Source organism: Calliphora vicina, chromosome 5 (assembly GCF_958450345.1).
Source record: "Calliphora vicina chromosome 5, idCalVici1.1, whole genome shotgun sequence".
NCBI lineage: Eukaryota > Metazoa > Arthropoda > Insecta > Diptera > Calliphoridae > Calliphora > Calliphora vicina.
In genome coordinates this window covers 58,543,998-58,562,536 of record NC_088784.1, presented here as the reverse complement: position 1 = coordinate 58,562,536, position 18,539 = coordinate 58,543,998, and the positions used below count along the sequence as shown (strand labels likewise).

The window sequence follows — 18,539 nt, the reverse complement described above, 5'->3', positions numbered from 1 at the left end:
AAGTTATCGAATTTTGGTCTGAAATATGAGTGATCATAGATCGCGCTTCTTTTCTTGATTAAACTCTTATTGGCCAAGTTGTTAGCAAATTTAGATATTTCGAGATTTTATATAAAAAAAAAACGATTTTTGTTCATATAATAACAATATATATGCCAAGTTATTAGCGAATTTAGATATATTGGGTTTTTATATAAAAAATTGATTTTTTTTTTCAGAAATATGAGTGATCACAGATCGAACTTCTTTTCTTGACTAAACGCGTATTGGCCAAGTTGTTAGCAAATTTAGAGTTTTTGAGTTTTTATATAAAAAAAATCGATATTTTGCCTCAAATATGAGGGATCACAGATCGAGCTATTTTTCTTGATTAAACGCTAATTGGTCAATTTGCAAATTTACATATTGTGAGTTTTTATATAAAAAACTCAATTTTGGTCAGAAATATGAGTGATCACAGATCGAGCTTCTTTTCTTTATTAAACGCTTATTTGCCAATTACACTGTCCAACAAATTGAGACTTTTTGATTGGAACAGAATACCGACCCTATAATTCTGAAAGGGCATGTTGAGTAGATAATTTTTGTAGAATAAACTTATAGTCCACCTGGTTGGAATTTGTTTTACAGTGGGTCAAAGTTTTAATTTTTTGATCGAAAGTATATACTAACTGAAAAAAATGTTGTAAGTAAATGTCTAAGAGAATTCTTATTGTCAGAGTTATATTGTGGAATTTTATGGGGATTATTTTTGAGGAAGATCTTAAGCCTTTAGCTCCTCTCCTTAAGGGTCAATTTGATCCTTTTTTGAGAAAATGAAAAAAAATCCTTTCAAAAAGGATATTTAAGGATTAAAATATTCGATGAAAATATTTGCCGGAAAATTTCAGTGGGGGTTACCAAAGATACCAAAGATGTAGATAAAGCACTTTACGCTTAATTAGCAAAATTGCACGCCACCTTGGGTCTCACATTTTTTAAACAAATCGCCAAAAATCTATTTATACTCCGAATGAGCTGATATTTAAAATATAAATAGCCCTAGAGAAGGTCTATAAATATATATATACATACATATGTAGATTATCGCTTTTAGGTCAAGAGTTATTTAGGTTTATTTATTTACTTTTTTTAATTTTGTTCGATCTTTTTTTAGTTTTTTAGATATGTCGGGCCTACGGTGGTTCGAAACAGTTTTTTTTAAAATATCACCTATATACGCGATAAAATTTCGAATACTATAAAAATAACTTCCTAACAGTCATGTCGTCTCTATAAAAATTTACACGCATCCAAAGTTGGTACATGTAAAAATGGCCGTATTTTTTACGTTTTTTCCCAAAAAAAATCCCTATATATTTTCTTTTGTAGAAAAAAATTTTCTTTGGTACTATATAAAATTTGTACATGATTCGAAAAGAGAACCTAATGCAAAAGCGTAGAAAGTAAAACTTGACTTACTTAAGTGGACCTAGTCGCCTCCAGACTTATCCAAACTTTGCCAATTAAAAAAAAAATTTGTTGGTTTGAGCAAAAAATTCTAAAAAGGCAAATCACTGATCCTCGAAAAGGCTCCATGCATGTATAGCCCTATATCTTATTTAAACACGCACAAAGTTATTTTACTATCACACAGTAAATAACGTCGCCGTAGGGTGTTTTCTAAAAAACTCAGTTTTTGGAACACATTTTCGCCGTAATAGGAATTTTGGTATTTGAAAATAAAAAGTGTTAAAGATTATAATTCCATTGCATTAAGGACATTTGGATCTACACTATTTTCAAATTTTGTTATATCATCTTTAACCGTTAAAATTTTACATTATTTAAAATTTTATATTTTTGTTCATGAAAAATCCCAATATTAAAATTTTTTAGTTTCTAAGGTAAATGAAGTCCGAAGAATTCATAAAATTATTTCATTTCACTAAACTGTTAATCTTCAAGTTCTAAGGTTTTCACCAATACCAACTACTTATACTAAAAGCTTGTATTTGTTCATCAGGAGCTCCACAAACCTTGCTCCCTTTTGAAAAATTTTAACGTTTTTTTATATATTCCATGCAAAATGTGTTTTTTGAAAAAAACGTAAAAAATACGGCCATTTTTACATGTTCCAACTTTTTTACATGTAACTTTTTATAGGGACGACAATACTGTTAACAAGTTATTTTTATTGTATTCGAAATTTTATCGCGAATATAGGTGATATTTAAAAAAAAACAATTTCGAACCACCGTAGGCCCGACATATCTAAAAAACTAAAAAAAGATGGAACAAATTTAAAAAAAATAAATAAATAAATAAATAAACATAAATAACTCTTGACCTAAAAGTGATAATTTACATATGTATATATATTTTTTGTAGATCTTCTCTAGGACTATTTATATTTTAAATATCAGCTCATAAATAGATTTTTTGTGATTTTTTTAAAAAATGTGAAACAAAAGGTGACGTGTAATCTTGCGAATTAAGCGTAAAGAGCTTTATTTACAACTTTGGTATCTTTGGTGACCCTACTGAAATTTTTCGGCAAAAATTTTCGTAGAATATTTGAATCCTAAATGTCCTTTTGGAAAGGACTTTATTTGATTTTCTCAAAAAAGGGTCAAATTGACCCCTAAAGAGAGGAGCTAAAGGCTTAAGATCTTCCACAAAAATGATCCCCATAAAATTCCATAATATAACTCTGACCATAAGAATTCTCTCAGATATTAACTTACAACATTTTTTTAGTTAGTATACTGCTCCCTTCGATCAAAAAATGAAAACTTAGACCCACTGTTAAAAAAAATTCAGACCAGCTGGACTATAAGTTTATTCTACAAAAATGCTCTACTCAACATGCCCTTTCAGAATTATAGGGTCGTTATTCTGTTCCAAAAATGCTGTTGGACAGTGTTATCAATTATTTAAGATATTGTGAATATTTATATAAGTAATCGAATTTTGGTCTGAAATATGAGTGATCAAAGATCAAGCTCCTTTTCTTGATTAAAAACGTATTGGCCAAGTTATTAGCGAATTTATATATTTTGAGTTTTTATATAAAAAATCGATTTTTGTTCAGAAATATGAATGATCACAGATCGTAAAAAACGGAAACATATGCAGAAAAACATAAATTGGATTACTTAAAAATAGCTAAATAGAAAATAGCAAAAAAAATAAAAAGTCGGAGTGGTGAATATTTCTTTCAGTAAAAACATAAATTGGTCTACTACAAACATTTAACAGAAAATTAGCCATATCGGTGCAGCCGCTCTCAACTGATGCAATTACCAACGAACGACATTTGATTTTTATTTATACATGTAACTTAGCAAAATGTATCCCAAATAGTTTAGATAGCTCTTTCTTCAGTCTTTCGAAAAAAATATATTTTAAAAAACAATAATAAAAATTTTGAAAAAAAGTAAATAAAGTTTTTGATTTTGCAAAAAAAAGTAAAAAATTTTATGTTTTGAGTTACAAAACATTTATTTTGATAGATACCGAACTCGCATCCCACTATGCGACCTAAAATATCTTAAAGGAATGGACCTAAGCTTTCTTTTGAGCCAAAAAAAATTTAAAAAAGGGCCCATTTTGAAAAAAAGTTAAATTTTTCAAAAAAAAAGTCAAAAATTGAGTTAAAAAATATTTATTTTCCCACTAAGCGACCTAAAATATCTTAAAGGAATGGGCCTAAGCTTTCTTTTGAGCAAAAAAAAAATCAAAAATTTATTTTGATAGATATCCCACTCGCATCCAACTAAGCGACCAAATGGGTCTTCAAGGAAAATATCTAAGCTTTTGTTTGAGCTAAAAAAAAATTCAAAAGGGTCGATTTTGAAAAAAAGTCAAAAATTTTATATTTTGAGTTACAAAACATTTATTTTGATAGATACCGAACTCGCATCCCACTAAGCGACCAAATAGGTCTTCAAGGAAAATATCTAAGCTTTATTTGAAGAAAAAAAGGACCCATTTAAAAAAAAAAGTCAAAAAAGTTTTTGATTTCGGAAAAAAATATTAAAATTTTGTTTTAATTTTTTTTTTTTTTGAAAGATTGAAGAAAGAGCTGTCTAAGCTATTTGTTCTTACATTTTCCTATTGTTCTTACATTTAGCTAAGAACAATAGGTAATAAGATACATGGATAAGAAAAAACACGTGCTTGGCCAAAATGTCAAATTTTGACAGAGAGTTCTCGACCGATCTTGTTGAAAAATTGTGTCTGAGTTACTATCCAGAACTAACCTCTGTGCAAATTTCATCCCGATCGGAAGACATCGATTTCAAAAGTTGGTTGACTTGACTTGACTTGACATGAAATGCCCCCTATATATGTATAAAAAGAAGTGTACACTTTGATGTCACCACTATCGCGGAAACGGGTCGACCGAATTCAACTAAAAGGTACCAGGGTACGTTGGGGATGGTCTGTAGATGGTTTATGGGAAGCTTGCACGAAATCAGTCCAGCGGTTCCGGTGATGTGTCCTCTATTTTCCAAATTATGTTTTTTTATTGTCACTTTAAAAGTTATCATTCAGTCTTTCTAATTGGGATGTTGAGCTGAATCTTTTGTCATTGTTTCGATCGTAATTTTATTTTTTTTTTTGACCATTCGATTTTTCGCTTTCTATACACCTGCATTGTATCATAAGAATGTGTGATTGTTTCTGTTAGAACGGTACTCTTATGCAAGTTATTTAATTTTTGATTTACTAATGACATTCAGTTCCTGTTATTGGAATGTTAAGCTGGCCACACGCTTTTTTACCACTCGATCGAATTTATTTCATTTATTCCAATGCTTTTTGTCCAAACTTGTTTCATCATTTCAAAAAAAATTTAGAGCGCATTTACATACGAAGGGACATTTCCGCTAACGAAGTAGCGGGTGAAATGCTAGTATATAATAATATAATTTATATTATCTAGTGAACTCCTAATTATCCATCAAGCAATGGCTTTTATTAGAGGGAACATTTTAGAAAATGGAAGATATATCCTTTGTTCAAGGGCGATTTCTAATGCAATATTCTGTTTTGGGAATAATGTATTTTCCAACAAAAAAGCGTTAAAACTAAGATTCATTAACTTAAGTGCGAAATCAGGAATAAGACTATCTGACAAACAGTTCAAAAGTTATTAGCAATCTTACTTTAGCTGTTTTCAACAATTTTGAAATTTTAGAGAAATTCAAATTTTGTATGGGCATGGTGAACTTGTATACCAAATATCATCGAAATCAGAAGATGTATAGTTCAACTGAAGATGTATATGTCAACTGATTATCTGTAGGTAGAACCGAAAAAACTTGAATTAAAATATAACGGTTTTAACTGCTGGTTTAAAGTTGCATAATGTTTTTCAAACTTTCCTTTTTTAAACTACTAAACCGTTTTTAAAAAGATAAAAATGTAGCATTATAATGAAATCATTCGATCAGCAATAAATTTGGTCACCACAACGAATATATATGTTGTTACTTTAAGGAAATTTCTAAAACTATATTCTAGAGCAGGAAATCTATTTTGTACTGATTTATTTCATAAAAAATTAAAATATTTCGAATTTTAAAATTATTTTCGAAACTTCGGAATATTAGTATTAAAATATGCGCTAAAGCTTTCTGACGATATAATCGACCCGCGAAAATGTATTTTAATTGATGTTCATCTGAATTTATAATCACTAAAAGTTTTGATTTCTATTATAGTTTTATTTTAAAATTTAATATACATATTTCCCCATGAAACCAAAAATGGTGCAGTGATTAAGAATAAAATAATTAAACTTTTATTCATATTATTTTCATAAAATTATTTATTTACATTTCTATTTACTGATATTATTCTAATTTAAGAACACTGCATTAATTTATGGAAAGAACTTTAAAAATTATGATTAGTACACATTTTTAATAATAATTTAAACATTTTAGTATTTTTTAATAAATTCACTTAAACATTGTTGATAAATACTTAATAAAATACATATTTTATTTATAATAAATAATTATTTCTTTGTTTATTAATATTTACAATTTTCTTCTTAAGAGACTAGTACTAAAGAGATAAAGTATCTTAATGTTACACATACATATTTAGTTATATTTAGATACTTACATAAATTTATTGCCAAGAAATTATGCTTACAAGATAAGTGGACCTTTAGATCTACAAAATATTGTTGATATTTTAAAAGTATATATAATATATACGATTAATATATAGATAAACTAATTACAAATGTATCTACAAATTATAAAATTTACTCATATCGATACAAGTGTTTAGATATTATTCAGTGTAGTGTAGACTTAACTAAAAAAACTAGGGATCTACTTCATATAATAACTACTGGGTGCCCGTCCCGATGTATACGTACTCATGGGTATGCCTTGTGGACCCGGTATATGATGATTACCCATGTGTGAATGTGTTGTAGACTGATTTTGTGATCCGTACAGACGATCTACACTAGAACTTCCAATTCCATTGGCCGAGGGTTCATAGTCAACATCATAATAAATGCCAGATTGATTCTAAAAAACAAAAGAATAATACAAATTTATTTTTCATAAGTTATTGCAAGAAAATCAAATTATTTAGGGTATTCAAACGGTCTGCTATTAATTCATATTATCATATTGTCCTAATATATTATGATAGTTTAAAACAATTTTTGTTGCGTTGGAGACCAACATTGTTCGTGTTATTCGGCCAGCAATTATCGAAAAGGTGGATTGCAAAATTTAACGTCCAGAAGCTGCTATGGTATATCTCGAAAATACGAGCTAACCTAAAAAAACGGCTAGTACCACTGAATTCAGCGTACCCGAAATAGTTTAAGCCCCTCTTGACAGAAAAACGTGTCAATTTTGTGCACAGTGTTATTAACGAATTCAAGTTGAAAATAATGATTTTGTTGAAACTGTATTTGGTCGGATTGATAAATTAGATTTTCCATTTTGTATTAAAGTGAATAAAAATTGTATTTTAACTGTTCTAAAATATTGTTATTGTATTCATAGCCTTTTTTTATTCAATTACTTTAAGTTAACTTTAGCAAATTTTACTGAGAATAAATTCACTTTTGAAATTATGATCGCTTTGAATTGGAATTTTACATTAAATAACTATACGAAATAAAATCGATTTTGAAATCGATGTCTTCCGATCGGTTAGTTCTATTGGATAGTAATTCAGACATAACTTTTCAACAAGATTGGTCAAGAACTCTCTGAGTTAGAGGAGGTAAAAATTTTCCATTTTGGCCAAACTGGTGTTTCTTCTGATCCATTTAACTTACTACCTAGTGTTCTTAGTAAAATGTGTCACAAATAGTTTAGATAGATATTTATTCAATGTTCCGAAAAAAAAAATTTAAAAAAAATAAAAAACTTTTGAAATTTTTTAAATTTTTTTCCGAAATAAAAACTTTTTTTACTTTTTTTTTTCAAAATTGTCCCTTTTTGGTGTCTTAATTACTATCCAATAGGACTAACCTTGGCGTAAATTGCATCCCTATCGGAAGACATCAATTTCAAAATCCCCCATATTCTTAATCGTTTCTACATTATTTTGTTTAGTTATGAAAATTTTCCATTTTAATTCATTTGGAATTTTCCCTATTTCAATTTGAAATTCTCAAATTCATATAAAATTTACGCAATTTCAATTTGAAATTTTTAATTTCAATTGTGATTTTTCCAATTAAAAATTGAAATTCTCAATTTCATTTGGAATTTTATTAATTTAAATTTTACAATCCTCAATTTTATTTGGTATAAACTCGATGAATAATTTTTCAAAAATCTTATAAGTAGGCCACGATATGGAAAAAAACGTACCGTTATGCTACCATTGCTGCGACTTTTCGGTCTTGGTACTTGAAAGTTTCTACCCAATAAATCGGTACGATCTTCTTCCTCACTGGAGCTTGAATTTTCTAAGGTCCTCATACCCGCGGAACGTGAACTTAGGCCCAAACTAGAAATGAAAAACAGAAAATATATGGTACATTATAAGTATAGTAATTAAATGTTATCCTAAAATAATACGCACTCATACCGTGGTAGGGGAACTGGCGGTGCCATGGTGTTACTTTGATGCATTTGTTGCATAGTACTTTGCATAGACATACCGCCAATAGTACCCATACCCATTGTACCCAATGTCTGTAAATTTGGATAAGCAAACATGGCCGATGAGGGTCGTGTAGGTCCACCCATAGGTTCAACCTTTAAAAAAAAAGATGGCAATTATAATTGAGGAAATAAAATTAAAGCTAAATAATTACCCCATAGTGATTGGTTTGTGCCATAACATCGGCAATTTGGGCCCATCGCATGCGATCTTCTAAGGTAACTTGATAGCCGGGTTGTGGCAATGCAGCTGACTTCAAGGGTGCCGTATTCATGTACCCAAACACCGGTGAGCCTATGGCATTCTTTTGTTCCCTTTGCCATCTGCGCGACCACATTATCAAACAGATCAGAGTCAATACGATGATAATAACAGCTGCCACTGATGCTCCTATAGCTACTCCCAGCACTTCACCATCAATTTCACATTGTCCACCATAATGACTGGAATCACATTCACACACTTGATTGCCGTCTTCATTGTAACTGCAGATTCCACGATTATTGCAATACGCCTCCGGGCAGGTTTGACACTCTCTTCCAGCCCGATTAGGTTGATCATACCAAGGATCTTTAGTGCCTTCTTGGCATGTGCAACGAAAACTTCCCCAAACATTTGCACACGTTGCCGTGGGATGACAGTCATTTAACTCTATTATTTGACATTCATCCAAGTCTCTTAAAGCAGATATGGCACCCTCCGGTGAACTGACATATAATACCGAGTTTCCAATGTTATTGTTGCGTCTATGCAGAACTCCCAACAAATGTTTCTGGACATCAGTGCGCAAGTTGGGACGCAGTGTTTCAACGCTTTCATCCAACTAAGTTTATTAAAATAGTATTAAAAGTGGACTAAGACGATGATTGATAAAGCGAATACTTGCCTTAATTGTTAAATTGACATAAACTCCACTGCCTCCTAAATTTGGATCTCCACGGTATATATTATTAACTTTGGCATCCATAAATTCATCTGAGTATGGAGTCATCGACATGGCTGAATCAATCTGATGTTTACGAAAAATAAATATGTAAATTAAAACCTCATGAAAATTAATTTGATTCCGATGATAATATCAGAAATAAAACCTGATTCGAATAGTAGATATTAATATCTTTCTAATCTGTATTTAACCCAAATTTTTTGCTTGTCAAATATACGAGAAAACATGAATTTTAATTTTGACGTTAACAACAAAAAACCATAGAATAAACACATAGAACGGAAGGAGAGAGTAATATATATGGAAAAATTACTCTCTATTCACACATACGGGCATAGCTGCCAGATTTGACGATTTATCGTCATTTTGACGATTTTTGGTTTCAAAAATAGCAATTTGACGATTTGACGATTTCTTTCTCGAAAATGACGATTTTCTGCATTATGAAAATATGGTACTATTTTATGAAATAGTAAAGAATTTTCTCATTTTGTTCGTGAATATTTAGATTTTGAATTTTGTCTATTAAAATTTTTAGATTTTAAATCAATTTTTGTAAATAAATTACTGAAATAAAACGGAAAAATTCTAAAGCTACTTTTTCTATTTTGACAAAATTTATTCAGAATATAATGACATTACCCCATTCAATTGAAGCCGCCAAGCTCGAATTTATGCTTTAATCTCAGGCATTATTACCTTCCGAATGGACCACCTACAGCGTACTGCTATATTTTAATGAAATTATCTTTAAAAATAAATGTCAGAGATTGTTCTTCCGGGTCATAATAAAGATTTAGACGTTAAATTCTATTTTATATGTATGTTTTATTTAAAAAAAAATTCTGAATGAAACCTTATATTATAATTAAATTGAGATTTACTTTTTGATTTTAGTAATCCCTTATTTATAAATTTCAATTTTAAGAAATGTTTTTTGATAAATGTGATGTTTTGGTTCACTTTTTATATAGAAATGTAAAATTCCTGTTAGAAATCTCGACCATTTTAATTTTCCGATTTTTTTTGACGATTTTTTAAAATTCGAAATGACGATTTTTTTCTTTTTTATCGGGATATTGACGATTTTTTCCCAAATTCATCTGGCAGCCCTGCATAGGGTGATACAATAACAAAATACATGCAATACATTCTCATGAATTAGGTTTTTGACAACAGACTTAGGTTTTTGGCTCTCAGTTACCTATCTAGTTGTTGTCTATGAAAAAAACACTCTCATACACCCGGATTTTGAGTTATGACATTGTTGCAGCAAATGAGCGATATGTTTATTGAAAATGTAATTCTATGACCTACATGAGAGTTGTATTTCATTTATAGGTGGAGTAAATGGAGTTCAGATGGCACTTGAATGCTTCTTTCGACACTTGAGAAATGTTGAAACGATTTTTAAGTGATTTTTTAAATGGAATCCTGCAAGAGATTAAAGTCGATGCAATGTAATGAAATTGCCAACAATACAAATTCAATTGACAGAAACTTTATGTTTAGTTTAGAATGTAATATTCTCTTTATTACATATTAATAAAACAAAATATTGTGTTATGGCAGGCGGGGATTCACAGGGAGGGAAAAAAGGAAATTTCCCTACCAAAAGTAATATTTTAGAACAAAATATAACATTTTTATATACAAAACAGAAAAAATATTGTAGAAATTCTATCTATTTTCCGCTCCCAAACCATTGAGCTAGATCCGTGCCTGGTTATGAGATTCAGTTGTGGGACACGGCCTCACGCTTTAAGATATAGACAGAAATGAAATACACTAAACCCAGTTTCTACTCACAAGTTTCAAGATCACAATGGCTTAGTATAATAAATATTTAATTGGGCCTTTTATAAAAACTGAGATACCATTGGCTGGATAAATAACATTTATGTGATATGGAATACTTAGTGAATTAATGGAGATAAAATAAATCGGATAATGTTTACAGGTTGTACATTTTATTTGAAGTTTCATATCATATATATAAATAGGCCACAAGTTTTTTTGTGGTACACTTTTAAGTATGTTATTGTCCACCAATATTCATGAAACATATATGGTTTAAAAGGTTATTTTCTCTAGATTTGCAGAACATAATTCTTCTCATAAAAGTGGTAAAAAGCGTTTAAAAGTGGTCGAATTTCGGCTACCAGGCGATCCTAGTTTTAAGTAAAGAAGCAATAAATTTCAAAAATATTTAATATTATCATCGATGTTTAAATATAACACCGTACGACACGCAAGGGCTGTTTCACGATATCGAACAAATTTGCATGAAAACTATTCGAAAGAATTTTAAAAACTGAGTGTTTTTCATAAAAAATTTTTCGACTCATTTTTCTTTCGACATCGTGGAACAGGCAGTCAATATTAGACACGAACCGGATGATATGCATACGTCTGAAACAATAAATTAAATGGAGAATAACTGCGTTTTAAGTTTTTCATTTCGTGATCCTGTTTCCTTTTAAAAGGACTTAAAATTTTCAGAGGAGTACATTTTTAAAAAAATGCTTTAAAATACTTTTGATCATCCTACTATGCCAAATCTGGTGTCAAATGATCAAGAAGAGTTGTAAATATTTCGTATTATTTTTATTTTATCCAGTCAGGATCAAAAGATGTCAAAAATGTCCTTTCAAATATTTATCCTTGAATAGATAGATTTCCAATATTTTTTTTTCAAAAAAATTGTGAGTTAAAGATCCAAATTCAAATGCCAAAAATTTCATCCTTCTATCTTCACTACTTAAGTGTTAAATAATATTTTAAATTTGCATTATTTGATTTTTTATATTTTATTTTAATATTTGATTCGAAAAAAAATTTAACAAAAACCGTTGTGAAAAGCAACGAAGAATACTTTTTAATAAACAAGTAAAATGGTATAGTCGACCTTATGATACCCTACACCGAGTATATGATTATAAAGAGTTCCTTTTGATATGAAACTTATTTGTGTTGAATCTTATTTGAATACCAACATTTTAGGTAGTGGGCCTTATATGGGATCTATGACTAATTATGGACCAATCGTCACAAAATTTGGTGGGATGATTTGCGAATATATGAAACATATTTGTGTTGAATTTTGTTTGGATACTGAAATATTTCAGAGATTTACGTATATTAATGCCATTTTCGAGAATGTTGCTTATATGGGAGCTATGGTCCATTGTTGACCGATCTATTTTTTTTAAAAAAAATATTAGAAATCTAAAAGGATATTCAAGGATAACAATTTTAAAGGACATTTTTGACATATTTTTCCTCACAGGATAAAATAAAAATAATACGAAATATTTTATAAATCTTCTTGATCATTTGACACCAAATTTGGACGATCAGAAGTATTTTAAAACATTTTTTTAAAAATGTACTTCTCTGAAAATTGTAAGTCCTTTTAAAAAGAAACAGGATCGCAGTGAGCAGTTTTTCTCCATTTCATTTATAGTTTCATACGTATATCATCCGGTTCGTGCCTAACGATTTTTTTCTCCTTTTGTAGTACGGTGTAATATATAAACATTTTCTGGCATCGATAGCCAATTATAAACTCTTTTGCTTTCGATAGGTGTTGGCTTTATCGTCAGTAAAGCATTATAAAAACAATCTAATTTATTTTGCCGATTTATACTTGCTTCAAATAAAGCTAATTGCTGCTTAAAATGGATTTCAGCATTTGATTTTCAATGTTTAGAGTTTTCTTTTTCAATATTGATTGAATATTCTAATTCGTTTTTAAAATTTTGCTCCATTTGTATTTCGGAAACATCATCATCATCATCATTTTGAATAAATGAGGGAACATTGTGGTCAAATATGCGTTCATACATTTGCTGTCCATGTTATATTGTCTTTGTTATATTATAATTTATCTGATTTGAAATGCTTTTGAAGAGATTGATGTTTCTTCCTAGATGATATTTTACAGTATACTCATACTAATAGTAAAATTTAACTTACAGCTCTAATGGACTCAAAACTCAACTGACTAAAGGGCTCACTGTTACGATCTGCCAGTTTATTATCCCACACAATGCGATGTTCATAAATTCGATCAACACGCATTCCAATATAGAATGTTATAACTCGGCGACAAGGTTCTCGGTGTTTACGTCTGGAGTAACCTAATAATAATTAAAAAAAGCACATATTAGATTCCTGCAAATTCTTAATTCATCGAAAATAAATTAGCCCTATACTAACCTGGTCTACAGTGACAACTTGATACACCGTTTTCCGTTTTACAATGTTCGTGTTGAGCCTGATCACAAGTAGAGTCGTCTCCAACAATACAAGTATCAATACGAACTGGTGGTTGAGTGGTACGTGGCCTATAGTGTGGTCTAGCCGGTCCAGCGTTAGTAGTTGTTGGTGGCTGTTGTTGTGGTTTAACATGTTGCGGTTTGTTTGTGTGTATATCAACAATTTCCGTTTCAGCTACACCGTATACCGAACCGGGTGAATTTTGTTGAGTTATCGGAGATACCGGTGGATTGGCACTACTACCACCTAGCGCGCTGCCAGTACTACTAATTGGCTTCGAGGTTGAGGATGTACCACTACCTGGTAACTGGGGTATAGCTGTGGCTGGTGTTGAGGGCAACTGAACGCCTGTCGGAGGATCTGTGGGATCACCAAAAAGATTGATGTAAGTACGTTTACCATCTATGGAAACAAAACCGTCATCACCTGAAGCGGACACAATAATATCTGCATTTGGCTGAGCACCATTACCACCCGGAGAGCCATAAGAACCAAATGGTTTAATATTGATCGTTTGTTGTGAGCCACTCTTGGAACCAGGTCCCTGTATGGCAGACAGTGTCACATCAAATATTTCACCATAACCGGGTGGTAAATGCTGACGTGTTGGTTGTATGTTAACGGGAGGAGCAGGATTGCGAGGCGCCTGTGATTGGGGTGGACGTTGTGGGCGAGGACGTCCACCCGGTTGGAACTCGGGATCGTCCAATACAATACCAGGTCTTGGTTGATATTGAGCGGGTAGTTGTGGTGGCGGTGGTGTTGGAGTTGGATGTTGGTTATTAGAGGTGGGTACAGTTTCAGTTGTAGATGTGGTTGAGGTGGTGGTAGTAGTAGTAGTGGTTGTGGTAGTAGTATATGAATTAGTAGTAGTGGTGGGTATGGGAACAGAGGTAATTTTTGTAGGAACTATAGTATTCTTTAACTCAGTACTCAGATTTGAGCTGGTAAAAATTGTTCCCTCATTTTCTGCTGTGTTCAAGGGTTTAGTAGATATGGTAGATGATATTTTATTCTTTAGGGGAGTTGGTGTTGATGTAGAAGAAGTTTCCTTCTTCGTAATTGTGGCCATAGTTTCCAACTCTGGTGTTTTGCTGGCAGTCATAAAAATAACTTCTTCTGCAGAGGGATCTATGCCAGCTACAGCTTCTGTTGTATCCATAGGCATTGGCACATACGTAGAAGACATATGCATTACAGTGTGGACCTCTGAACTTGTCTCTACTATTGTGGTATAGAAATCGGAGGAATGTTTTTTCTTATCGGGAGACTTGTGTTTATTATTCTTCTTTTTAATGGGGTGTTCTTCTTTTTTCGATGTCATAGGAGGTGGTTGAATTTCCTCCTTTACCTTGTCAGCTGAATTATTGGATGTCTGAGTGTCTGTATCATTATCAGACACTTCAATATATTGAGTATTTAAATCTTCATTCGAAAATTCCGAGTCAAATGAGTTGTCTGGAGGCGCAGGACTATCATTGATATCATGGTAATCTTCGGCAACTGTAGGAATTTCAATGGGTCCGTTAGCATGCATGCTGGGAATATTGGACTGCTGGTCATCTTCTTGTGGAGGTTGCATTTGTGAAGAAGGTAGGGGTTTGTATTGAGGTATTGGTCTGCGACCGCCGATTGAAGTGCTAATCGGTGGTCGGGGTTTATTACGATGCCAAGGTGGTCGATTACTTACAAAACCAGGCCGCACAGGAACAATTTGTTCGGGAATGGGAACACCTGTAATGAATGGTCTTTCCGGGCGATCAAATGGATATGGCGGAGGCCGTATAGAAGTGCCTCCTGATGGTTTTTGACCATCATATTCTATGGGCAAATTTTGTACTTCTGATATTCTTGGAGGCCCACGATTGTTAATGCGACTTGCCGATGGACGCCTTACACCTTGAGTATTAGCATGAACATTAACGTTACCGTTGAGCAGCTTTACAATGCCCGTTATGATGTCTTGGATGTCGGGATTGGGATTTTGACGGGCATTATGTGGCACCAATGTGGCAGTAGCTGCTGTCGAGATCGCAGTACTGCTGTTCGTCGGATTCACGATTTGGGACCCCGACATATGCTGTCGAAGGTCCCCATTTACTAAAAAAGGACCGGTCATTGTAGCAGCAGATGTTGCCAAATTCGCCGATTTCCCCTCCCGAACTTTATGTGTAGTTTCTACGTTTTCCGATTCCTGTTCAAATGTGCTCGTTGGTTTTATATTGTATTGAAAGTAACGACCAGCTGCAGCTACTTTTTCCGTTTCCCCCGGAAATTGTACATTATTTGGACCAATTTTGGGAAAGTTCTCATTTAAAATGGGTAATGCTGATCGTTCTACACGAACATGTTCACGGGTCTCATTTTCGCCACTGATCTGTGAAGATTTCGATACCTTTTGGTTATTTGCTACGGTCTCGACCATTGTTGTTTCCAGTAATAATTTTGAGGTTGTTAGAAATGGATTTAAATCAATATTTTCCATATGGCTACTCGATTTTGGAGAAATCTGCGAAACGTCTTGCACGCCAGCTAAAAAGAAGGAGAAAATGAAAGTAAATTAAATAAAATAACTAATGCATTGACATAGTAGGAACAAAAATGCCTTAAATAGATATCTGTCAACATTTTAATGTATTTCTTTGTTTGTTGAATTTGCCTTAAATAGATATCTGTCAACATTTTAATGTATTTCTTTATTTGTTGAATTTGCCTAGTTTACATTATTTAAATTATTAATTTAGAAAAATGCATTTTCTTCCCCCCTTTGGACGTCCTCAGCAATCTTCAGTTATGCAAGATCTCAACCAATGGTTGGAATGCACTGCAAAATTTAAAAGGAGGGGAATCGACATATACCAGCGCAATGATTTTAGACCAATTAGTTTATCATATTTCTTGCTGCAAACTTTAGAAAGAATCATTGGCACTCACATACGTGTTTCAGTCGACCAAAGAGTATTATTACGTATAAATCTAAGCAAGACTGAACTAGTTCTGTTTTCAATCAGATAATGGGAATATGAACTTTCTATTTTAGACGGTCATTAGACCTAATTAATGGGATCTCTCTCTGGTAAAGGCACTAAAAAGGGCCTCAAACTATACATTATTTTATTTACAATCCTAAACTGGATTCCGGTGTTCTTAATTAATTCATTGAAGCATAAATCCTTGGAATTATACAAAGATCACATTGACTACTGTACTTCGAGGCCATTCTTCTTCAATGTTGAATAACAAGGGATTAAGGGATCTGATTTTGTTCATTTATACGCATGGTTTTAAAAAGAGGAAGAATTGGTGAAGGTGTCTACATCCAACTGGGTTTAATATTCAGCAGGACGACATATCGACTATAAAAAGGCAGCTAAGTATCTGTGGCGTAAGAGAATATCATGTAGGGATATACACCTGACAGGTATATACACAACATCGAGTATAATACAAGAATGTCGGGCATCCATAATGATATGCAACATAGCGGGCAATTATATTGCATTGACTTAGCATTAAAAAAAGTGGAGAAGTAAACCTACTTGCACAATCACAGTAATGATATGGCCTTGGTTAGACCGAAACCTTACGACGTATATTCTGAGACTACAACTGAGCATCACGGTAGCAACTAATAAAGGGAACTTTAATTTTGTCACTCATTATGGAAAACTTGGACTACTTTATAACTATATCGGTAACTCTTTTCAGACTATGAGACAATTTCCACATTTTCTGTCATTTTCCAGCTTAAATAATATCATATAATTTTTATCGAATGGGAAAAAATTAAATTAAACTTGCTATTCAACCAAACTTATTTTGTAAGAGCTAATTGGAGTAACTTTTTTTGTGATCCTGTCTGATGTGAATACCTAATTTCCATTGACACAATTTATTAATGGAAATACATATGTATGTATGAATTTAAAACATTCATATTTGTATTTACTACAAACTTGTATCAACAAGCAAATTTTCCAATTAACTTTTAAAATAGTTTTCACTTTCATTTGAAAATGATAAAACAGAAAAAAAATAATAAACAATGCTGGTATAAATGACTCAAGCTAGTTTTTTCTGTAACACTTAAAAGGCTGACAATTTTTTTCAATATTATTTCTTTAAATGAAAATGAAATTGTTTATTTTTTATATTAAATATTTTGATTAAAAACAATAAATATTGTCGATAGAAAGTAAAAGTGGTTTAACTACCTAAGACCATTTTTGTTAAGGAAAATCAAAAGAAATCAAATCAACTAAATGATGTTGCAACTTCCACAAGCATTTCACGGCTAAAAAAAAAACAAAGTAATAAAAATAATTGTGGTAATGGGTTATAAATAAATCATAAATTGGCAAAAAAAAAGCCACAACAATAACTGAAACGGAAATTTGTCAAAATGAAACCGAGTTTTAATGAGACTAACTGCTCATAAGGTGGTAATATTTAAAAACGCTTAAAAAATAATCATTTATTTGAAATTAACTACTTATATGAGTAATTAAATTAGCTATTTAAACGTTTAATGCGGCATTAAAAAACACTGTAGTTTTTCCTTGACTCAAAATAACATTTTATTTTTTTTTATAAAAATATTTAGTTCCACTACACACAAGTCTGAAGACCAATTAAACAAACCTACGCAAAAATTATAAAATCTGACAAAAAATCATTCAAGTCAAATAAACATGAAACAAGAAAACTGAGAAACATGAAAAATTTGTACAATGCGTGACTGTTTTTGGTGCGATTAAAAAACCACAAGAAAATAAATTCCACTTTCTATTTCACTTAAAATAACAAAATAGTTTATGCTCATAAAAAAGATTTAGTGAAATAAAACTATTGTTTTGAGGCAGTTATTATGAAAATGGACTAAGTCAGGAAATCTCACAAAAAATAACTCTTTTTCCATTTCGATTGATTCTTTCGAGCTGGACAGTTTTCTCGGAAAAAAAATTGTAAGTGTTATCGTTTATTCATAATTAAAATCTGTTATATCATTCAGTTATTTTAGTTAATTTTTTTTTGCTACTATATTCCAAGACACCTATACTTGGAACTCAGAAACTCTTAAATATAATGATAATGGATTCGATTTAATGATGTCCAAATTTTCAAATCTTCGAAATCGTTGGCTTGGTAAGCAAACGTGCTAATTTAAGTA

The 18,539-nt window shown here is 31.5% G+C and overlaps 1 protein-coding gene across 1 annotated transcript; it reads right to left on the bottom strand.

Moving 5' to 3' along the window:
* Positions 1–5,789: 5,789 nt before the first annotated feature.
* pwn (pawn) lies at positions 5,790–15,877 on the bottom strand. The gene is made up of 8 exons (XM_065513244.1): positions 13,796–15,877; positions 13,310–13,729; positions 13,067–13,230; positions 9,029–9,151; positions 8,297–8,965; positions 8,062–8,237; positions 7,848–7,986; positions 5,790–6,539 (listed from the first exon to the last, which is right to left on the bottom strand). The coding sequence occupies exons 1-8, from the start codon at positions 15,852–15,854 to the stop codon at positions 6,336–6,338; spliced, it is 3,954 nt and encodes a 1,317-aa protein (XP_065369316.1). The 5' UTR covers positions 15,855–15,877; the 3' UTR covers positions 5,790–6,335.
* Positions 15,878–18,539: the final 2,662 nt, after the last annotated feature.